The sequence below is a fragment of the Hibiscus syriacus genome, unplaced genomic scaffold (genome assembly GCF_006381635.1).
Source record: "Hibiscus syriacus cultivar Baekdansim isolate YM2019G1 unplaced genomic scaffold, ASM638163v2 tig00110388_pilon, whole genome shotgun sequence".
In the NCBI taxonomy this organism is placed as follows: Eukaryota; Viridiplantae; Streptophyta; class Magnoliopsida; order Malvales; family Malvaceae; genus Hibiscus; species Hibiscus syriacus.
Window position 1 is genome coordinate 2,663,054 of NW_024062718.1, and position 24,216 is coordinate 2,687,269.

General features: G+C 36.0%; 2 protein-coding genes across 3 annotated transcripts; one reads left to right on the forward strand and one right to left on the reverse strand.

Annotated features, from left to right (window-relative positions):
* Positions 1-253: 253 nt before the first annotated feature.
* LOC120123108 (ankyrin repeat and SOCS box protein 3-like) lies at positions 254-2,145 on the reverse strand. Its single transcript, XM_039142094.1, has 5 exons — positions 1,921-2,145; positions 1,557-1,734; positions 1,120-1,196; positions 665-772; positions 254-370 (listed from the first exon to the last, which is right to left on the reverse strand). The coding sequence occupies exons 1-5, from the start codon at positions 2,143-2,145 to the stop codon at positions 254-256; spliced, it is 705 nt and encodes a 234-aa protein (XP_038998025.1).
* Positions 2,146-6,796: 4,651 nt separating this feature from the next.
* On the forward strand, positions 6,797-9,734 carry LOC120122967 (la-related protein 6C-like). Of its 2 annotated transcripts, XM_039141991.1 has the most exons (10): positions 6,797-7,532; positions 7,666-7,747; positions 7,955-8,049; positions 8,159-8,230; positions 8,309-8,388; positions 8,485-8,563; positions 8,660-8,707; positions 8,816-8,884; positions 8,984-9,106; positions 9,191-9,730. In XM_039141991.1, the coding sequence occupies exons 1-10, from the start codon at positions 7,077-7,079 to the stop codon at positions 9,428-9,430; spliced, it is 1,344 nt and encodes a 447-aa protein (XP_038997922.1). In that variant the 5' UTR covers positions 6,797-7,076; the 3' UTR covers positions 9,431-9,730. The 2 variants fall into 2 exon arrangements, with proteins under 2 accessions (XP_038997922.1, XP_038997921.1); XM_039141990.1 differs by having other exon boundaries at positions 8,159-8,388; positions 9,191-9,734.
* The last annotated feature ends 14,482 nt before the right edge of the window (positions 9,735-24,216 follow it).

A 24,216-nucleotide genomic window follows, 5' to 3' on the forward strand; every position in this document is an offset into this window, starting at 1 on the left:
ATATTAAGCAACAAAAGTTAAGATCTTGAAAGGTACATGAAGTTGGTCTAATCCCCACCGCGGAGGTACTCCTGCAGCATCTGGGGATGATACTCTAATATATGTTAGGCCACAAATTGGTTAAGCTATATGATAAATAGAAACCAGATAATACCAAAGCAACAAATGTGGAGTACCTCTCTATAAATCAGGTCTCTAACATCATCTTTTGCCAATTTCCTTCTCTCAAACTCAAATTCTAACTTCAAATAGTTTAAGTGGATGGTTCACGATCCACATTTGCTAAACCATAAAAGTATGGATCAGCTAATGCCTGCCAGCGTAGAACAACACCATTAGGAATATTAGAAGCTTGTAAGTCATGATCTAACTGTCAGATTTATCATTTGTAGTTGATTTAAGGCCAATAATGAGAATAATTATCATATCTTGATGAAATGATGCTGGCAAAACATCAAATCAAAATTTGTAGCATTCAAGATCACCCATTCATGGATTTCAATTCTATAGGAAGCATATCCTTTATGTTTTCAGAATATAAAAGAATGTTAGCAAGAAACCCCATTTTTCTGTAAATTTCAGGGTTATCTATCGTATGCATACCTTGTTTCCTTTTTAGTGCTTTTGAAAGAAAAAATTAAATACTAGGAATTCTCAATCTTACTTCTTTAGTTGTGGGACGATCTTTTGGATTAAATGCAAGTAAGCGCTCAAGTAGGCGAATAGCCCCGAGATCCATATTAGGGAACTTCTGTGAGAAAGGAACTGATGGCTAAATATTCAAGATAACAAAGCATGATATAAAACCATATCTGAATACAGATGGAACTAATGAAAAGCGCATAATATTTTTCTTTAGCACCTAGACTTTGCTAATACGATCAATTCTATGAGCTTATAAAACATGCATAACAAAAAAAGAGATAGTTCTAGTAAAACCATAGCTTGATATGGAAACAACAATTTAAAGAGAAAGGCGCTCATGAACCATAACAGCATATCCAAATGTCATATTCGAGGCATTACTTTTCAACCCTAACAAAGCAATGTGCACAAATAACACCCATAAAGAACAAAATTGAAACATGGGTGTAGGTTAACCGCTAAAGCCTTGAGTACATGCTCAGGTGCTATTGTTCGTTTATCCTCTCTGTTACAAACTTTATTGGACTCTGATGAAATAAGATTAATGAACTCTGTAAGAGGATTAAAGTTTACATTAGTTACAAAAAAAAGCTAATACTATCATAACATTATGGTTAGAGACATTAGAATTCCAACGATATGAGAGAAGTGAATATAAATGGTCAATCTACTCGCCAAACAACATTCTAACAGGAAAAAGTTTTACACCTATATCTTCAATGACAACAAATAGTAGTATCATAACCAAATAAGATTACCCATTATATGAAAATCTGGAATCAGGTTTTAAAGCCACATTAACAATATGAAATAGCAGATACCATGTTCCTCTTCTATACTTATTTGAAAAAAGATTTGATTTTCATGCAATAATAAGAGGCTTTCCGATATGCCAAGACAATAGCAGGTACCTGAATGCTGTGCACTTCCAAAAACCTGCAAGACAGGCCCTGACAGGAGATCTACAGGTGTTCTACATTTTGAATCTTCTAATGTAATAGAAGCACCAGACCGGAGAAGAACACTCGCTACAGCAAGATGATCGAAATGCAGAGCCCTATGAAGGCTACTCCACCCAGATTCTCTGTCCTGGAACAAGGATTACGAAGAGTCAAAAAAAGTGGCTTGAAGCTAATTGCACCATCATACATCTGACATCTCTACGACTTCATGATGTTTAAAACAAGATCATAGATGTTCTAAAGCAGGATACTTGATAGACATCCACAACGAACTTGAAAACATTTGATCAACAAAAGGATAAGAATTACACACCTTAGCATCAGGATCAGCACCAGAAGCTAGAAGCCTTCGAATAATTGGAATGTTGTTTCTCCAAGTGACAATGTGAAGAGGAGTCAGACCCAAACTATTCCTCAAATTGATATTACTTCCATTCTTCTTCAGTAGCGCCAATGCATAATCTATATCAGGCAAGGACCCTTCTCCCACAGCATGCCACAAATCTTTATATGAGGCACCATATGAGCCTTTTCGCATGGATTTTTGGAGGCTCTGCTTATGTCCTTGAGGTGAATTTAACATATCCACAACACTTTAAATCCAGAGATCACTATAAATACTCCTAAAAGTTATTGAAAATTCAAGTTTTGAAGTGACAGTCCCTCCAACAGATTACGACAAGAGCCAAAGATTCTCCAAATGTCTATAAAGAAGTTAGCAAAAGGCAAGAGGTAATAATTTCCTAGCTACTTTATTCCATCTAGTCTATATTTTAACAAGAAATTAAAAAGCTCTAGATTCTAGAATCTAGTTCCATTTATGTGGAGAGTTTGTCAATAACAACATATCATCCCACCATCATCTTTGATGTAGTTACAAACATATCTCCTACAAAAAGGCGAACCGATGTGCTGCATTCAAAACTCGTTGTGTCAGCATAAAATACCCTGTAGAGGAATATGATAACAAAAGAAAAATGAATGATCAACATTAAAAACAACTCAATCACTGGATAGCCAACCAAAATGGAAAATGAAATAAATTCATATGCTAAGAGCCAAAAGGGCAAAAACTGTGTCGGAATTAGAGATAGAGAAGATGAAGAAGACAATGGTTGTAGACTGATTCATTTCTAGTAAATTTTAATGGTTGATCTAAATAAAGAACACAAGCAAAACCTCTAGAAAAAAACCAAAAATGCAACTATGAAGCATAGAAAAGAGAATAACAGATCAACCATAGTAAACTCCATTTCCAGATCCAAAATTACATGAAATTAACAAAACCCTTCATTAGAAATCAAACCAACAAATTAAAACTTCACATAAAAAACAGTAGCTTACCAAATCAATCAATAAAAAAAACCAAAAAAACAACACCAAGAAGAAAAAGGAATACCTATTGTAAAATTCTACATAAATTTCACAAAATACACAGAAATGCAGAAAAGACAACATTTTTCTATTAGAAGGATCAAATCTTTTAAAGCTAACCTGAAAGAGAAATTCCCCCTGAGAAATCGTTGGATGTTAGAAGAAGAGAAATTTGAACAAAAATTAAGAAAGGGAGGAAGCTCGCGGGGGCAACAGACTCACCGAGTTACTAAGTAAGTACGAGGGGAATTTTTTCCACAGATGAAATAAACGCCAAAACGAGTGAAGCGATTTGTGATATGAGTCGAGTGGGGAATGAACACGAAGAAAGACATCGATATATGGAGTTAACATAGATCATTGGCGCTTCACGATAACAGAGGGGAGAAGCCAGTGGACTGATACAAAGAGAAAAAAGGGGAAGCATGAAGCGGGAAAGGATGAAAATAATGGGGGAAATTAAAAGACGGCTTTTACAGATGACACACAATTAAAAGTGTACTCCGTGTTTTTGTAAATTTTTTGGATTATGACTATTAATATGACACATTATTGTAAGTCATAAATCGTTCAAATTTTAAAAAACATGACATTTTTATGATACATTTTTTTTGCAAGTCATAATTAGCGTGTGTCATAGTTCTTGTGTCATTAAAGGTATATTTTCTTGTAGTGTTTCATACCATTAATTTAACTATACTTACTCATACCATCTTATATCCATATAACACACTATCATTTTCAATATCTCCTTATAATTTTTGAAACTAAAAATCTTACCGAATTTCCAACATATTCTTAATTCACTTCTATTACTTCTAACTGCTTAATTAGATCATTGACAAGTCAAATTCAACTTCAAAATCCATTATTCCTTCTATTTCAATAATTCACTCAAAACTCATTTTACTTAATCTCTCATAACTTGTAAATCTTTGTGTTTTAAGCCACTTTAAGCTTCCCTTAAGGTTTCTTATCACTTTAAGAATCAAAATCAACTTTAAAATGAAACAATTACTCAAATTAATACCAACTCACCTTATAACTGAAGGCACAAGAGGAAGAAGATAACCAAGTCTCAAGACTTTTATTTTCCTTTAATCCCATTTTCATGTGTTAATATCGTTTATAAAGGGAAAATTAAAATCCTTCCTTTGAAAAGACCAATTACCCTTACTTCATTCAATATTTACTAAACAATCGTTCACAAAATATTCCCAATTAAGTCCCTGCACTTTTTAATTTTTCAAAATTAGACCTCAAAGTTTCATAACTTACATTTTAGTCACTGGTCCTGATTTTGGTATGTTACAAATCTCCCCTCATTTAAAGAAAATTCATCCTCGAATTTTCACTGCACAAAGAGATGGTTACTATTTATACGCATCTTATTCGTATTCCCATGTTGCTTCCACTATCTTATGTTTCTTCCACAAAATTTAACCAACGAAATTATTACATTCTTTAACTACTTAACTTCATATGTCAAAATTTGCACCGATTTTTTCTCGTTGATCAAATCAGATTAAACTTCTATTTCTTCTAATGCTATAATGTGAAAAAGAGTTTGTTCAATATTTCTTCCTTTCCAAATCTGCAGAAGAGTTTGATTAACTATCATATATTTAGGATGATCTTAGTTAATTTTTACTCTTTCTTCAACTTCTTTAATCCAATCCGTCTGTACAAAATCTCAATATTTTCATTCAAACCGACTTATTGGTATACAACATTTCTTTTATACCAAATTTCACTTAAATCTATCTTGATACCTTTCATAATTTGCTTACATACTACTTTTATCTTTAATTATTGAATCAAAGAGAAATATAATCATTATCTCTTAGACCACACTTACATGGCTAAGAAACACAACCTTAAACAAATATATGTCACACTTAGCTAACTTCTTCTGGCATTTTTCTTCTGATCTTTTAAATTCAATTTCACTCAACTTACATAACCTTTGTAATACCAAAATAATCTATTTAACTAACTATTTGTCTATACATGGATACAAATGTTATAGCGAATTCAAATTTCTGAGACCTTATTCAAAGGTTTCCATAACTTTAAGGTAACCTCAATCCTTCATCAGATATAGTCAAAATATATACTTCACAACATCAAACAATCTTTTCGTATTACGTTATGTACTTTTCCAAGGAACCCTCACCTCAATATTAAACTTATAATCTCCACTTTCATATAAACCCTTGTTATACTTGATTCTTTAAACTTCATCCTTTAATGTACTTATATACTTACTTCTTCACACTTCAAAATCTTCTTACCATGTAGGTCATATCTCTTCTGCATATTCTTTTACCATCACTTATACTCAGCTCTGAATACCAATCTTTATCACATATTATTAATCTTAATAACCAATATTACTTATACAAAATCTCATTCTTTATCATTTCTTATACTTATAATTTCTCCACTTAATTCACCAAGTATCAAATCCAAATAATCACTTGATCCATTTTAAATACTTCTTCCATTACCTCCTTAACTTCCTTCCAATATACAAATCCTTATTTCTCTGACTACCTTACATCTACATGACCAATATACACAACTATAAACAAATCCTCGTCATACTTGGTTAGGTTAACTTAACATTATATTATAATCTTTTAACTCTATTACACTTACTAGCACATATACTCATTAATCAACACCAACTCCTTCAATCTAGAGTGCAAATCCTCATCAAACCAATCATATACCCCTTTTTAGTCGGAATAACTCACTAGCAATTTACTCAACCTATTGAATTAGCACTCGTAGTCATACTCGGTGAAATTCCTTGATTCAAACTCATAAACTTTAGCTATCTATCTGTCTGTCTGTCTGTCTGTCTGTCTGTCTGTCTGTCTGTATGTCTGTCTGCCTGTCTGTCTGTCTGTCTGTCTGTCTGTCTGTCTGTCTGTCTGTCTGTCTGTCTGTCTGTCTGTCTGTCTGTCTGTCTGTCTGTCTGTCTGTCTGTCTGTCTGTCTGTCTATCTATCTATCTATCTATCCATCCGTCCATCCGTCCATCCGTCTATCCGTCTATCCGTCCATCCGTCCATCCATCCGTCCGTCCATCCGTCTATCCATCGGTCTATCCGTCCGTCCGTCTATCCGTCCGTCCGTCTATCCGTCCGTCTATCCATCCGTCCGTCCATCCGTCCGTCCGTCCGTCTATCCATCCGTCCATCCATCCGTCCGTCCATCCGTCCGTCCACCCATCCGTCCATCTATCCATCCATCCATCCATCCATCCATCCATCCATCCATCCATCCATCCATCCATCCATCCATCCATCCATCTATCTATAGTTTTAACATAGATAGGAGACAATTAAAAACTGTACGAACCAAACGATTTTAATAATTAAAGAGATGATAGTTATGTCTAGAAGTTCTGGGTTTGAACATCAGCACCAACAATGAAAAGATATTTAAACGCTTATTTTTAATGGTTGAAAATCTTTAGAATATATATTACTACTTATAATTACTTTAGATTGACATATAAAAAAACTATAACAAACTTAAATGTATGGAAACAAATAACCTCTAAAATATTGTAACAACAATGATATTAATTTAGAAACTATAATTAAAATCCTTCTATCTCATTTATTAAATGAAAAAGGTTACAAATTTATTATTCTTTAAAAAATGAAATTTTAAACTTGGACGTTTCTAGAATTTCATAATTAAGCCACGTGCCTAATCCAAATCCAAATCCTAAGTCCAGGAAAGTGGGAAAAGAAAAAGAGAGAAGGGAAGGAGTTAGTTGAAGTGGTGGCAAATCCCAAACCTTAAAAGAAACGGTCAAACTCCAAAAGCTACGGTTCACGTGTAGTAATAAAAATCTCATCTCTCTCTCTCATCGGCCGCCAAATGTGGATTCAAAGCATCAGTTACCGAACTTACAGTTAGCTAAACTTCAGGAGGGAAAGAAACAGAACAAATCTTAAAGTTCCCAAAACGCACACATTAACGGAGGAAAAAAATAACAGATAAACAGATCACGTACTTATTCTTCTTATTTTTGTTGTTTCTTTTTTTAAAAAAAAGATCCATTTTTTTAACAAATATGGCACAAGCCCAAGCTGAGGAAAAGCCTGACGAAGAACCCCACGACAGATTTCAAATGAAAGATCATCAATCCATTTCCATGGCTCCTGCAAAACCAACAACCAGTTGTAGTTCTCCCATTTCCATGGCCGCTGCGAAACAGACGATGGGTTGCGGTAGTGGTACTACTAGTGGCAGTAACAACCATGGCAATGGTGTAGCGTTCAAATTCAATGCACACGCGCCGGAGTTCGTGCCGAAATCGCATACCCAAATTCCCATCTCGGGTTATTATTACCCTTGTTTCCATTACCTCGGTGGTGGTGGTGGTGCCGCCGCCGCCGCCTCTGATTGGTTCTTCCTTGGTGACCAAGAACCCTCTACTTATTTGAACTCTAACCCTAGTCTCTCAATCCCTAATTGTTCTTCCAAGACTGTTCTCACTGACGATCTCCGCCAAAAGATCATCAAACAGGTCATCTTTTCTGGGTTTTGTTTGCTTTATCATTGTGATCATTAACTGTTTGATATATTTCCTCTGAAAAATGAATGGTTATGTGATAATGCCTCCTTTCTGTGACGTGGTCCTGACTGTGTGTATGAAACAGGTGGAATACCAGTTCAGTGACATGAGTCTGATAGCGAATGAATCATTGTCGAAGCAAATAAGTAAAGATCCTGAAGGTTATGGTATGGAAACTTATGAATCCACCATTTGTTCTTGTTAAAATTTTCAATATCAAGACAGTTTGGCCAATGAGACCTCATTAGAGTTAGCAAGGTTAAGGCTTTCGAATTAGTTTTGGACTTTCGATCGAATCGAATTAGTTTGCTGAGTTGATTATATTGTTCTGTGCTTAAACAGTTTTTCACTGATAAGTATTGGCTTTGCTTTAGTGCCTATATCTTTTATTGCTTCAACAAAGAAAATCAAGTCCCTCATCACCAACCACCAGTTGCTGGCCCAAGCACTTCGCTCCTCCTTAAAGCTTGTAAGTTCTTTGGTTCCATTGTTCTTTTTCGATTGCGATAAGTGAAATTCGGGTTTTTTTAAGTGATGATCTTTGTTCTTTTGATGTATCTACTAACATTCTTGGAAAGGTTGTGAGTGATGATGGCAAGAAGGTTCGTCGTAAGCACCTGTTCACCGAAAAAGAACGAGAACAAGTGCAGGTACGACAGGGGGATTTTGTCCCTTTTTTTTTTTTGGTATGGTGCAAGTTGCAATCTACTTTTTCCTTTGTTTTGCAGTCTCGTACTGTTGTTGTAGAGAATTTGCCTGAAGATCACTCTCATCTGAACCTTGACAAAATCTTTAATGTTGTTGGGAGGTTTGGTTTTCGTCGCATTCCGTTTTGGTTTATGGTTTGTCGTTGGATATATAGAATGATTCTTTTGCAGCTCATACGATTAGTGTTTTCATACAGTGTGAAGAACATCAGAATATGTCATCCCCAGGAACCCAATTCTTCTCGTTCGAAGAATGACTATTTTATGTCTAACAAGGTATATGGAGGTCGGAATCGAACCTGTTTTCTTAGTTAACCTAGAGATTATGACACAATTTGCTTCATGATTCCTTCTCTGTTGTTGTTCATTAAGCTACATGCACTTGTGGAATACGAGTCGACAAAGTTTGCTGATAAGGCGGTATGTTAACTTAGTTTTTCTGCTAGAACTTCTTGTTGTGATCTTATTGTTTTAGTTCTTTGAATTCCTCTTTTTCAATGCCATTCAAAGCTTATGCATCCGACGCAGGTTGAGAAGCTAAACGATGAAAGGAATTGGCGAAAGGGGCTCCGAGTAAGGCTGCTGCTTAGACTCTCGGTATGTTGTGTGCGTCTTTCACAATCCACATATGATCTGTTTGAATGCTCTATGCTTAATAGAAACCATTCACAACATCTGTTTTGGTACAAAATGCAGCCTAAATCGGTTCTGAAAACCCGAAAATCAGAATTCGATGGTATACTAGACGACGAAGATTCACCCCATGCTGAACACTCCGAAGGTTCTTCTCCACCAAATGCTGAATCAATTGATAATAATGTAAGCAACAATGTTGATTAACCATGTTCATTATATGGCTCCTTTGCCTTACAAGCTGAACGGAAAAAATTCATCATCTGTTAGGCTGAAGATAGTGCGATGGGATTGAAGAAGGGATGGTCTAAATCACGAGGGAAACTTTGGGGGTGTGCCCAAAACCAAACCGGACGTGGCCTGCTTTCTGGATCTCCTCAACCTAGTAATGCAGTCCAATGTGAAGCATCGATGAAACAGATGTTGAAGGGCCCGAGAATGCCAGATGGAACCAGGGGTTTCACCATGGGACGAGGCAAGCTGTTGAGTTCACCATTGGAGGGATGGTGAATTTGCACAATTTTTTTCCATGTCTGCTATCTGATATTAACCAAATACTACTGAAAATAGGCTCTCTGCATTTTTCCTGAAAGCAGCACGAAATGATCAAGTAGCTAAGCATGGTATTTTGCCTATATAGAGTTTAGTACTGCTTCATAGCTATTTGATGGTCATTTCCTTTTGGCACACCAATTTTTCTGGGTTTCTGTTGAGTATAATGCTTTGGATTCATCAGCTTTCTGCTTTGAATTCATCAGCTTTCTGCTTTGAATTGTGTAATGTATCCGAATAATCCAATCGAATCGTTACATCTGTTTCTTTTCTCTCATTTCTCAAAAATCTGTGAATCAATATTATAAACAATAAACATGCCTTATGGGGCAAGGCAGAGAATTGAAACAGGGAAACTAATTGAAGAAACTAAAAGTAGCGTTGCCTTATGGGGCAAGGCAGCTCAGTCCAGGCTTTTTTTGGGATAAATTTATGTGAAAAGCCCAAGAAATCCAAATTTGAGATGGAGAGATCAAATAGAAGAAAAAAATAAATATATTTCAATTTGAAAATTACATATTAAAGCTTTATGTGAGTTTTGTTAATTTAAAAAAAAAATCAAACTTAACAGTGTAAAATATTATAATAAAATTCGTCGTTTATTTATTTAATTGTAGATTTGAAATCGTCGATCGGGTTAGCTTGAGTTGAGTTATCCCACGTTGTCACGTTGACGTGAGGTGTGGTCCATGTGGACTGTGATGGATGAATTTTTAAATTTTTAATTTTAATTTTAATTTTAATTTTAATTTTAATTTTAATCTTTTATCTAAATCCGAGAAACAAGACAAAACCATAACACAAATAAACATTTGAGCAAAAATAGAGCTTGAACCCATCCAAGATCCTTCGTTCACCAGAGCAAGACTATGGGGGTCTATCCACCGTTTGTCCTCCGACACTTGTCTTTCCACTCTCCACAGGCCTTCCTTGACCCAAAATCGGTTGTCCTCTCCTGAATCCAAGTCGGCAACTAGCATGTGAGCGGCTTCATTTGATGGTCTAGGCACAAACTGGAAGTTTCATGTTCTGAAAACTCCAGGTTAGTGCACTGGTTTTCGACAAATCTGATTCATTCGAGGATATTCTGTCCATTACTGATTGAGAGTCACCCTGAAGGATAATATCGAAGAAACCCAAGTCCGTTGCAAGTTCCACCGCATGAACAGCAGCCACCGCTTCCGCCTAGAAAGAGGAGGTAATCCGATCTACTTTCCTTCTACATGCACCCATAATATCACCTTCATTATTTCGAATCAAAACCCCTGACCATGCTCTTTGTTGTGAATGTACAAATCTGGCGTCGAAATTAACCTTAACCGTAAGAGGAGGGGGAGACTTCCATCGAACCACCGCTGGCACTGAAGAACCATGGAGACTGTTGTTTGCTACTGCAAATTCCAGGCACTGAGCTTTAACCAAGGTAATAACCTCTGCCACTTTCAAACCTCGACCTTCGTGATACGCTACATTTCTCGCATACCACAAAGCCCACGACACCACAACGGGCTCAGTATGCTTTGTTTGTCAATAAAATTGAAACTCCATTTTAACCATTCGAATAACTCAAGTTTATACACCTGATCTGACCATTGGATCCGCATAGCTACCCATATTAATTGGGCTAAAATGCAATCACGAAAAATATGCACCCTGATTCAATCATAGTAGGGCATTGAGAACATAATGTGTTATTGAGTATACGTATATTGAAAAGATTCTGGCGTGTTGGGAATAAATTCTGCGTAAATTTCCAGACTTGAATTTTATTTTTTTGTTGACATGAACAATCGCAAATGTGTCAAAACACCGCCATATCCGAAGGATCTGAATCAACTCGCGAAAACAACAAATGATATCCGCTTCTCACGCTATAGATCCCCGATATCTCCCCGCCCTAAACTCTGCAATCAACCTGCTCAAAACTTGATAAAGGAATACCAAGTATAATCTCCGCCTCTTCAGCACTAGATAAACCTCGAACAAGCTCAACCCTCCACTTATTTATTTCCATATCGATCAAATCAACTTAGACATCTACAGAGTCCACCCTCGTAGAAGCTATTCGAGTTGGCCACTTTGTGGAAAACCATAAATCATTCCATATGGAAATTGAATTTCCACTGCCCACCTTCCATCGAAGACCGTTCAGCAGGAGGCCTTTTGCACTCCATATAATCATCCAGATGTATGATGGAGATGATCCTAACCCTGCAGTCAGGAAATCTCCGTTTGCGTAATATTTCGCCTTAAGCAACTATCCCACCAGCGAATTCGGATTGTTAAACAGCCTTCACCCCTGTTTTTTTTAGAAGAGCTACATTAATTTTTTTTCATATCTCGAAAACCTACCTCCAACTCTTTCAACTAACACAAAGAAGACCATTGGCACTGTTGCGTGTGTGAGTGTACTAAAATTGAACACAAACTGTGCAAGTATACACATCGAACAAGTAATAAAGTGATGAGTGAGCATTGTCTCCACATGAATTGGAGGAAAAATTCAGGTAAAGTTTAAGCACCTAAATTATAAACTAATGAATATAAATGGTATGAACAATTGTAGAAAATGTTGTGGTAAAGTTGAGATAGCTGAACTGTTGTAGCAAAAAGTAAAGGAAAAAATGCTCTAGCAGAATTTTGTGATGAGAAATGGTGCACAAGATAAGACAACGGTCTTACTTCACACGTGTGGAACGCTCAATGAAGTTAAATGACTAGGTTTATCTTAGACTCCTATGTCTTACTCTAAATAACTATTAATGATTTTCAATTGATACAATGCTCGACAGAGTTTCCTAAATTTTATCTAAACTATCTCTAGTGAGAAACCTGACAGTGAAGATGTTAAGGCAATACTTCTCAGCATGAACCCTAACAACTACTATCGAATAAGCCCTACTCTAGTTAGTCGTTGAAACTCTTTCCTTATCTCTAAGGCGAGTTAAAGTTTTTCTGCCTCCATTGTTCACACAGATCTAAGCGCAACTCTCTCGAAATTAAGCATCAAACAAAGATAAAGTCTAACTCTCGAAAGCTCTTATAATCTAAACGAGAAAACAGTAAACAAAACATGTATATAACTAGAAATGCTATAGCATTCATTAAGACAAAAACATATTCATCTAAAATAAACCTAAGCCAACTTAAGTTAGTTCATGGCTAGGTGAAAAACATCCAATGTCATTCGTTTAATACAACCCATTTCGAAACAAAGATGGAAGAGATAACAAGCAACAAAAGCGAAGAAGACTCCCAAGCCAAAAACTATCGTGGACTGTCGTGAACCACCTCAAACGTTGTTGCTTCTCTCAAGGGTCAACAAGTTTTATCCCCTCGAGGTTCTAGTAATGAAGGCCACTAAAATGAAGAAGAGAAGAATGAAAAATAACTGCTTCTAGCTTTTCTATTTCTTATCTCACGGTTTCCATCCTTATCATAAATATGGTTTCCTTTTTCCTTATATAGTGGGGGTTCCTAGGGTTTTGTACCCTAATTCTTGAGGGAATGTACCTTCACGTGTGGGGCACAATTGGAAAGGTGTCACATGTGGGTTGCTGCCAATAATTATCTTCTTCTTTTGTCTTCTAGTGCACCTAAAAATGTTGCTCCCTTTGCTGCAGCATAAGCGTCCTTTCCAGGCAGTTCACCTTAAGTTACTTGCACATCATCACATCAAAGCAAACCCTTCTCAAGTAGCACCAATTCCACCAATGCATGAAAAAAAAACAATAAAATCCTCCATATGCAAATGACTAAGTTATATGCAACTAAATGCAACTAAATGAGCTTAAGAACATTCGATAAATTTAGTAAAAAGGCATGAAATATATCTTTTTTACAAGGTTAACAGACACCAATGGATACCCCTCTTGTTCTCGGCCTTTTGCCAAGAGAAACGAGCCATGATACTCTATAGATCCGAACAAAGATTCTTTGGCAACAAGAAACACGTCATAGTAAATAAAGAAATGGCTTAAAGAATAGATTTAATAAATACCTCTTTTCCCCCTTAAGAAAGAGTACGAATACTACAACTTCGGATCCGTCCTTAAAGTTTATCTTTCAAACTCATAAAAGCCCCACGCTTATTACACCTCACAATTGCTAGAAGCCCTAAATACTTTTCAGTATTAGATTAATTAGAAACATTAAAAATGCGTCATACGTCATGTCGATTCTCCTCAACTACAATTGAACTGAAGAACAAACCCGACTTGTTGAAATTGATCTCTTGTGCTGAGCTATTTTCATATATGTTCAATATTTCTTTTGTTGGTAATGCTCAGTCTCACATAGTATTGGAAACACTATTGGAAATGAGTATTTAAGGTATGGATTCTCCACTTCCTTGTTGAGTGAAAGAGAACAAGGGGAAATCTCGCACACCGCCGCTGCCGCCGGCCGGCCTACTCGGCTCGTGGTAATGGTAATGATAATGATAATACGTGTCTTCGACACCTCCGCGCAGATACTATCTTTTTTGAGAAAATTCTTGAGGAAATTCTCTTTGGACTTCACTTGATATTTATAGGTTGTCGAGGACTGTTTAAATTCAAATGATAACAACTTTGTACAAAGAGGATAAACTGTTAATATCAGGAGTTACAGAAGTTACAAGATTTAATTTCAAGAGTTATAACAGCTGAATAATGATGCAATAAATCTGGACTATTTTTTAGTCAGGTTCATCTAGATGTTTCAACTGTTACAATGAAGGGTTTTAATCCTGATTTTTTATGGACGATTTTAACCCTATTTTAGCCTATAAATAGAGAGCTGGATTCAGCTTCCCAACTTACTCTCAACATTCAGAATTCACTCTCCAAGTGTTTTCTAAACTTGTTCTCTGTGTGCTTTCTGATCAGAAGTGCAATACCACCAGCAGTTCACTTCGGTTTTGGGTGTACGAAATTTGGAGCGACTGTGTTAACCTCGGGGGACGGACCACCTACTACAGTGATTACACACATCGTGATGAATTCGTTTCTAAGGCAGTGGTTTTATCACGACACGGTTTACGAATCTATTTATTTTAAATTATCGTTTATCTTTCCTTTCAGTGCTAACTATGTGGTTTTGCATTCTATATTTCCAACATGTTTTAACAGAGTAGCTTCACCCCTTATAGCTTCCCAAAAATGAGGCTATCATCCGTAAAAAGTAAATGAGAAATCCGAGATGCATATCTGTTAAGTTGAACACCCTGCATTGCACTCGAATCAGCCACCACGTGTAAAGTCGTCAACCCCTCACTGCATATCAAAAACTAGTAAGGGATCAAAGGGTCTCCCTGTCTTAAACTTCTACTAGGGACGATTCGCTCACTAGCTACTCCATTTAGGACCGCATAATAAGAAACAATACACACACATTTACATGCCAAATCAATCCATTGTTTAGACAACCCCATCTCACCATGATTGTCCAAATAAACATCCATTCGACATTGTCATATACTTTACTCATATCCAACTTTAAAGCAAAGTAACCTTTATTACCATCCTTTTTCTTTTTAAAAGAACACAACATCTCATAGGCCACAATAATGTTATCTGAAATCAATTTTCCTGGAACGAAAGTACTTTGTGCCTCGTCAATACAGAGCTGAAGTAAATTCTACATCAGATTGACCAACAGCTTCGAAATAACCTTATACATGATGTTACACATGCTGATGGGGCGAACTTGATGTAAATATCTATATGGGTATGATTAACTTGCCTCATTTCATACCGTCCATGTAAAATGCCAAGACAAAACCCCATAGTTTCAGCACCAATAAGGTTCCAAAACCGTTGTTAGAACAAAGCACCCAGTCCACCTCCCTGGTAGCTTTTAACAGACACAATGACTTTACTGCGATACTAACCTCTGTTGTGGAAGATGGCTATCGGATAAAGCAAAATCACAACTGATAATTTGAGAAAATAAAAATGAAGATAAAAGAGATACAAAATTTACGTGAAAACCCCTAAATAATATAGGATAAAAACCACGGGCAACGGTAGAAGAATTTTACTATGAGAAAATAGGAGTTACAACCTCTCTTGATCTACCAAGGAGAAAACAATGATAATTCTCTCTTGATAAAAAGGAGAAAAACAACTCTCAAGAAACTCTCTAAATTCTCTAGTATTGGAAGAAAACTAGAATGCTTTGGGATGGTTTTGAAGCTAAATGAGATAGGGTATTTATATTTGAAGCTTAAAGACTAATCTTGTAAATATACTAAAGTTTAGTGACTAAATGTAATTATCCCCTTTAGCAAATATTCAACAAAATTGACTAATAATAATTTTTTTTCAAAGCCACCGGCTGCTAACTAGCAGCCCATGTGGTTTTTGATTTTTTCAACAATCTCCCACTTGAATATTTGATTAAAACAATCATATCTTCACACAATTCTTTCTACCTTGTACCATCATGTTGCTTACGTTTCTGACAGGCCACAAGAGGATCGACACCAAGTAAATTTATCAGCATTGATCGCCTTCATCATGAAATCTGCTATGTTGTCTTTGGTATGGATCTTCTGCATATCTACCGTCCCTTCTTCCACCTTTTCACGAATGAAATTGTATTGAACTCGTATGTGTTTTATCATTGAATGAAATGATGGATTCCTTGCTAGATGCAAGCCGCTTTGATTGTCACAAAATAGAGATACATACTCTTGATTGTGCTCAAGCTCCTCCAATAGCATCTTCAACCAAATTGCTTCTTTATTGGCTTGTGTAGCTACTATATATTCTGCCTCTATTGTGGATGTAGCCACAACTGACAACAATTTTGAAACCCAGCTTACAGCTCCACCAGCAATTTTGAACACATATCATGTAGTAGATTTGCTTTTATCCAAATCCCCTGCATAGTCAGAATCTACATACCCATTGATTAGTAAGTTTGATCCTCTGTAACATAATGCAACATTTGAGGTCCCTTTGATGTATCTCAGGATCCTCTTTACAGTATTCCAATGCTCTTTGCCTGGATTCGCCATATATCGACTAACCACTCCCACTGCTTGTGCAATGTCTGGTCTTGTACATATCATAGCAAACATTAAACTTCCCACTGTCGATGCATACGGTACTCGATACATCTCCCATCCTCTCTTTTTCACTTCTAGGACTCATACTGGAGGATAATTTAAAGTTAATAGGAAGAGGGGTAGAAATTGGCTTACAATCTTACATGTTAAATATTAACAAGATCTTCTTCAAGTAATTCTTTTGTGAAAGTCAAATCTTCCTATTACTTCTGTCTCGGTGAATTTGCATCCCTAGAATCTTGTTTATTGATCCCAAGTCCTTCATTTCAAATTCCCTAGCCAGTTGTGCCTTCAATTCTTCAATATGATCTTTGTTGGGTCCTGCAACCAACATGTCATCCATATACAACAACAATATAAAAAATTGTTATCACCAGACCTCTTGAAATAAGCACAAGGGTTTGCATTAAGCCTGTTGTATCCAAGGCACATAATGAAAGAATCAAATATTTTATAGCAACACCTCGGCGCTTGCTTTAGACCGTATAGAGATTTGTTCAACCTGCAAACCAAGTTCTTCTTTTTGTCTTCTTCAAAACCTTCAGGCTGGAGCATGTAAATCTCTTCTTCAAGATTTCCATGAAGAAAAGTTGTTTTAACATCTAGCTGCTCTAGATGCAAGTTCAATGTAGCACACATTGCCAAAATTACTTGAACTGTTGTTAGTCGAACCACAGGAGAAAATATTTCATTGAAATCAATACATTCTTTTTGAGTATATCCTTTTACCATCAGTCTTTCACGATACCTCTCCACTTGATCGTCACCATTTCTCTTGATTTTGAAGACCCACTTGTTACCAATTGGCTTACTTCCTTGTGGTAGTGGTACAAGGTCCCATGTATTACTTTTATGAAGGGCTTCTATTTCTTCTTGCATCGCCATCATCCACAGTGAAGCATCTGAGTTGTTTATTGCCTCATGGTATGTTGATGGCTCACTGTCCTCTGTTAAAAGGTAGTATGCAATATTACCTTCTATATCATAATCTGAGTGCCAATTGGGATGTCTTCTAACACGATCTGATTGAGGAGTTGTTGGAGCTTCAGAACTCTCTGGTTCTTATCCATCATGTGCTGGTTCTGCTTCAGAAGAATCTCTTTGTTCAAACTCCTTTTCCACATGTATTTGCGTAGTCTCTGAGTTTTCAGCACTATCATCGTCATCTTTTCTTTGTAGTTTATCTTCTACAAAGATAACATCCCTACTGATGATCACTTTGTGGGCAGTGGGATCCCACAAGCGATACCCCTTGACTCCATTAGCATACCCCAAGAATTTGCATTTCCTGGATTTTGGATCCAGTTTGAGATTTCTTGGGAGTTGTACATTACATACATAATACTTCCAAATACATGGAGGTTTGAATAATCAACTGGTTTACCAGTCCACATCAACATTGGTGTTTTTAGCTCTATTGCAGTTGATGGAGCTCGATTCACCAAATAACAGGCGGTATTGACTGCTTCTGCCCAGAATGAATTTTCTAGGCCTGCATCCCTCAACATTGCTCTTGTTCTTTCTAACAAGGGTTTGTTCATCCGCTCTGCCACTCCATTTTGTTGAGGAGTGTTCGCCACTATGAACTGTCTTTTGATGCCTTATTTCCTGCAAAAGTCATCAAATTCTTCGCTTGTGTATTCTCCTCCATTATCTATTCTTAAACACTTGATCTTATTTCCAGAATCAAGTTCCACCCGCGCTTTGAAGTTTTTGAAAGTGAAAAACACATCTGACTTCTTCTTAATAGGGTACACCCAACATCTCCTGGAGTAATCATCTATAAATGAGACAAAATATTTTGCTCCACCTAGGGATGTAACTGGTGCTTGCCATACGTCAGAGTGAACCAATTCTAGAACACTTTTGCCTCTAGAGTTTGATGTGTTGAATTTCAACCGATGCTACTTGCTTGTTATGAAATGCTCACACAAAGTAAGTGATACATTTGTTAAGCCTGGAAGTAGTTTTTTCTCTACAAGGACTTTCATTCCTTTTTCTGACATGTGTCCAAGTTTTTGATGCCATAACATTGCAGAATCTAAACTACATGAGGCAACAAAGGCTTCTGCTTCTAGCAAAGTCTCTCCCTTCAGCATGTACAAGTTTGTAGCTATCTTTTCGGCTTTTAGCACCACAAGCGCTCCACGGAACACCTTCATGATTCATTTTCGTGTTTCAATCTTTCTTGCATTATTATCCAACAATCCGTAGGATAATAAATTTTTTTCAGTCCTTTCACGTGTCGCACATCTCGAACAACTTTAATTATTCCATCATACATCTTCAATTTGATGGTTCCCATGCCAATGATCTCTAAGGCATGATCATTGCAACTATACACAGATCCTCCTAAGACAGGTTCATAATGATGGAACCATTCTCTTCTTGAGGTAATGTGATATGTTGCTCCCGAATCAATGAGCCATATATCTGCATATCTCTTTATGCCTTCCACGGTGGTTGACGCTTCACAACATAGTGCATCTCCATCAACTGAAGTGTTTGCGGTATTGCCTTGTGGATTGGAGTTTTTATTTAGACTCCAACAATCCTTCTTCAAGTGACCCTACTTTCCACAGTTGTAGCATTTTAAATTCTTCTTGCTTCTCGACTTCGATCTACCATGTTTGTGACTGCTACTTTGGTCATTTTCTGTTGATCTCCCTCTCATCGTTGTCAACGCTTCTGCTTGTTACAGATTTACTTGTCTGTCTTCCTTGTTCTTGCGCCGATTTTCTTCTTGGAGAACAGCAGCTGCAACGTCATCGAAGACTAGACTGGTGACATTACTGTTTGTCAAATTGATGATGAGTTGATCATACGAATCATGTAGACTTTGAAGTAGAAATTCAACACGTTCTTGTTCTCCAATTGTACATCTTAAGGATGTAAGATGAGAAAATAACGTGTTCAGCGTGTTTAAGTGCTCCGTCACTGAAGTAGATTCTGACATATGGAGAGTGTACAATTTCCTCTTAAGGAAAATTTTATTGTGCAGCAATGTGGCCTCGTACAATTTGGTGAGATGATCCCATATCTCCTTAGTTGTCTTCTTCTCCTCGATGCTTAACAATACTTCATCTGCTAATGCTAGATGAAAGTTTGCCATAGCATTCACGTCCATTTCGATCCATTTGTTGTCATCTGTGAAATCCACCGGCCTTTCACTGATAGCTGCTAGACAACCGTCTTTCCTCAGGATGGCCTTCATCTTCAATTTCCACAATGAGAAATTTCTCCCATTGAATTTTTCAATATCAAATTTCGTTGCCATAGCTTTTTTTACGGATAGCTCCCACAATTTCACTATCTTGAGTAGTTCTCTGGAACCTTCAAAGAATGGGTAATAACTTCTTACTTTCTTATGTTGGAGGATCTACCTTTTGGTGGCAACCACAAAGACAATAAGCGGATATTACACACTCTAATCTAGCTTTGATACCAATTGTTGCAGAAGACGGCTATCGGATAGAGCAAAATTGCAACTGATAATTTGAGAAAATAAAAATGAAGATAAAAGAGACACAAAATTTACGTGGAAAACCCTTAAATAATATAGGGTAAAAACCACGGGCAAAAGTAGAAGAATTTCACTATGATTAAATAGGAATTACAACCTTTCTTGATTTACCAAGAAGAAAACAATTATAATTCTCTCTTGATAAAAAGGAGAAAAACAACTCTCAAGAAACTCTCTAAATTCTCTAGTATTGGAAGAAAGCTAGAATGCTTTGGGATGGTTTCGAAGCTAAATGGGATATGATATTTATAATTGAAGATTGAGGATTAATCTTATAAATACCCTAAAGTTTAGTTACTAAATGTAATTATCCCCTTTAGCAAATATTCAACAAAATTGACTAATAATAATTTTTTTTCAAAGTCACGGGCTGCTAACTAGCAGCTCATGTGGTTTTTGATTTTTTCAACAACCTCCTCAAAAGTAAAATTGCTAAGCAATGTTTCATTCATTATCTCAGTTATGCAAGGAGCCAAGGAGTAATGCCATCTAAAATTTGACTATCAACGTCAAAAAAGAAAACGCAAAGACAGACTGTAAATAATCCCTTGCAAGTGCTTCAATACCTTCCTCACTCTCCACTCTCCTCCCATCCTCTACCATAAGGGCCATGATCCTGTTGCGTCGTTTATTTATTGACACGAATTTGTATATATTTTATCGCATATATAAATTTAATATTTTAAAATTTCAAAACAAATAAGGTTTATTATAAAAATAAGTGTCTAAATTATATTCAAAATTGATTTTTGGTGTCTAGAAAATTTTGTTGAAAATAGTTGCCTAATTTTTCTCCGTTATACTTTTAAGTACCCACTGTTAAACAAAACCGTTAAGTGATACGTCTCACATTTATATATTTATAAGTGACATGTTTCACGTTAAACTTTAAAACATATGTTAAAAAAGGTATGATGTCAAAATTAATTTCTAACATTTATCAAAATGATTATTTTGGTTAATTTTCTTAAAACATTTTGACCCCTAACATTTCATTAAGGACAAAAAGATATTACAATTTGACTAAATAGTCACTTTGGCCCTAATTCTTTCTTTCTATAGCTTTTTGGCCCTCAATGTTTCATTTTAAAATAAAAAGACTCATATTTGAAAGTGTTAAACGTTTTTAAATAACGGTTTCATCAACATAGAGATCTTTTTATTCCCAAAAGAAACGCTAAAAAGTCAAAATACTCTAACAAAATAAGAACCAAAATAATTATTTAATTAGACATTAGAAATACTTTTTTGATATTATGAAAAATAAAATAAAACGTTAAACATTCTATTAAAATATAAAAATCATTTATGAAATTATCTTGAAATGGTTTGCATTGAGGTACGGTACTGTGGTTTTCTTTTTGAATAAGAATTTCTGTTAAATGCCAATGACGATTGATTATAATAAGCTTAATGTAATCCAATTCATCATTATAATGCCAACAACGCCCATTACGCAAGGGAATTGTCGGAATCGTCTTTCGGGTGGGTCCGGAATTAGGCTTCGACTTGGATTAAATGTATTGGGAGTCAAGTAAATTGGTTGACCGGATACCTTATTTCTTACCTGATCTGCGTCTTACCAGTGATGTGTCGGATTCGGGAGTCGGTTACAGTCAAGGAAGGATTAACACCCTTGAACTGCCCTTTCGATATTATGTAATTTCTAGTTGTCTTTAGTTAAGAAAAATGTAACTTTAAATTAAAAGGTAAAATAGCGATATCAACTACTTACAATTGATTGGTTTGGAAGCGTTCCCTTTTAAAAGTCAAAATAGGTGTTAGAAGAAATAAATAATAAAGAAAGTAAAACAAATGAAATAAGGAAAGTGATAAAAAATAAAGTAAATATAAAAATGAATAAAATACATAAATAAATAATATGAAGAATAATAACACATATATATACATAGTAAACAACCAAAAAAAAATAAAATGATAATGCAAATAAATGAATAAAGCAAATAAAAGGAAGATAAAAAGATAAAAATAGAAAATAAAAATAGAAAGAAAGTAGATAAATAAATAAGTAAAATATAAAAAAAGTGAAAGAATATATATAAGTAAAATAATAATAATAAAATAAAATATATATATATAATAGAAAATCAAAGGTAAAATATATGTATATATACATATAGGAAATAAAATAGGAAATATAAATATATATATATATATATAATAATACTAATGATAATATATATATATATATATATATATATAATTAATAAAACGTAATATATATAACAAAAACAAATAAATAATAATAATTAATTAAAAAATGAAATTTAATAGATAAATTGAAGTTAACAGGGGTTAAATTGAAAAAAAGGAAAATCAGGTGGCCAAATTAAAATGGAATCGGGTTTTATAAATTGAATTTGGGGTAAAATGAGGGCTTTAAAACGAAGAGGGACTGGAAAGGGGATTAACCCTAATTTTCTCAAAAACACGCGGGTCAGCAGGGTTATCGGGTCGACGCGCGAACCCTTCACGGGCATATGGGTCAAGTATAAAAGCCATTTTTTGGCTTGATCCCTCATTTCTCACCCTCCAAACCGAGAGAGCCCCCCTGTCTCTCACATTTCTCTCATTTGTTCTTCCAAATGAAGAACAGAGGGTGACCATTTCCAGAAATTGGCGGTTGTTGCGTCGTATGCCGCCTCGCTATCGCTGTTGATCGGTGATGGCCACCGATCATCGGTGGCAAAAAAAGGTTTTTTTATTTCGAAAGCTTTTTAAAATGGTTTTTAAAAATCAATTTTTTTAAAAAAAACACATTGGCGTCGGGGCTAGATCTGATAAAATAGATCTCGAAAAAACCCCTATGGATCCTCGGCCGAACGAGTTTTTGGTCGTTTTCAAGCCAAACCACAAGCACAAATCGACATGCAAGGGAACAGATAAACGAACAAATGTAAAAAAGAAATGCTACCTCTTTTATTTCTCTTCAAACCGATTACAAATGCTTCGAAAATCGCTATCTATTTGCTCGTATTTTCTGGTAATTTCGTCTGAAATCCCCATTTTATTGTATTGATTACATGTCTTATTTATAGTGAAAATACAAGCCTATTTTTAGTGTTCTAATATGAGTGAAATACTGATATTGGTTGTTGGTGATGGACGAGATTCTTGTGCCGGAGGACTCGGGCTGATGGAGATAAGAAACGTGCGACTGTGGGATGAGAAGGGAGACGTGCTACGTGAGGGAATCTCGCTGAAGACGGTGTGGTTGGATGAGATGAGGTTAGGCAACCCTAACCTTCTACTGGTTTGCACGTGGGCTGCTGGAGTTGTGTAGTGTGGGCCACTTAGTCTTGTAAATGGTCTTTTATTGGACCTGAAGCATGTAAAAACCCAAAATAAATATAATATATAATATATGTAATGTATGTTTAGTATACTATATATTATAAACGTGTAACCCCATGGAACGAAAAGTCATGTCTACAGCTGCCCCTCTTTGCTCATTACCGTGTAACAAAAATAGAGCAAAGATTAAAAGACACAAATTTCGTCTATATCGAATTTCCTCTATCGTAGAGTGGAAATCCGACATTAAGACTGGTGAAATGACTCCCTCGCTGTGGGGTTGAGTTAAACTAGAAACTTCTGAATACGAAATCCTTCATCGTGAAGTTGAAATCAAACTCAGAGTATTAGGAGGTAGCTTCTGGATCATCTTCAGGCTCAAGATACTTCATCGTGAAGGTGAAGCTTGACCTGGATGCTTCGATATGGCTGTGTTACAGATGACTCCTTCGTCGTGAAGTTGGGTCAATCTTTTTGTGAAGTTGGAATTGTATGGCCCCTTCGTCGTGAAGTTGAGCCTGGGAATTGGATATCATTCGTCATGAAGTTGAAATCCAATGTAAGTTGCGTTGTTTCGAGGCCAATATCCTTCGTCGTGAAGTTGAAATTGACTCTGAAACTAGAACGTTTATTGATAGCCACTACTTCCTTGAGTTGGATATCCTTCGTTGTGAAGTTAAAATCCAATCTAGATATGGATGCTGCTTGTGTGCACGATTCCCTTCGTCGTGAAGTTGAAACCACGGGTGGCCCTTTCATCGTGAAGTTGAGCATGGTAATTGGATATCCTTCGTCGTGAAGTTGAAATCCAAGTAGGTTGTATTGTTCCGAGTCCAATATCCTCCGTCGTGA

Coding starts and splice junctions, on each gene's coding strand:
- LOC120122967 (XM_039141990.1), top strand. CDS start 7,077: ATGGCACAAGCCCAAGCTGAGGAAAAGCCTGACGAAGAACCCCACGAC. Junction 7,533..7,665: donor GCCAAAAGATCATCAAACAG/GTCATCTTTTCT, acceptor TGTATGAAACAG/GTGGAATACCAGTTCAGTGA. Junction 8,885..8,983: donor GGCTGCTGCTTAGACTCTCG/GTATGTTGTGTG, acceptor TACAAAATGCAG/CCTAAATCGGTTCTGAAAAC.
- LOC120123108 (XM_039142094.1), bottom strand. CDS start 2,145: ATGCGAAAAGGCTCATATGGTGCCTCATATAAAGATTTGTGGCATGCT. Junction 1,197..1,556: donor TGGAAGTGCACAGCATTCAG/GTACCTGCTATT, acceptor ATCCTCTTACAG/AGTTCATTAATCTTATTTCA. Junction 773..1,119: donor GAACAATAGCACCTGAGCAT/GTACTCAAGGCT, acceptor TTGAATATTTAG/CCATCAGTTCCTTTCTCACA.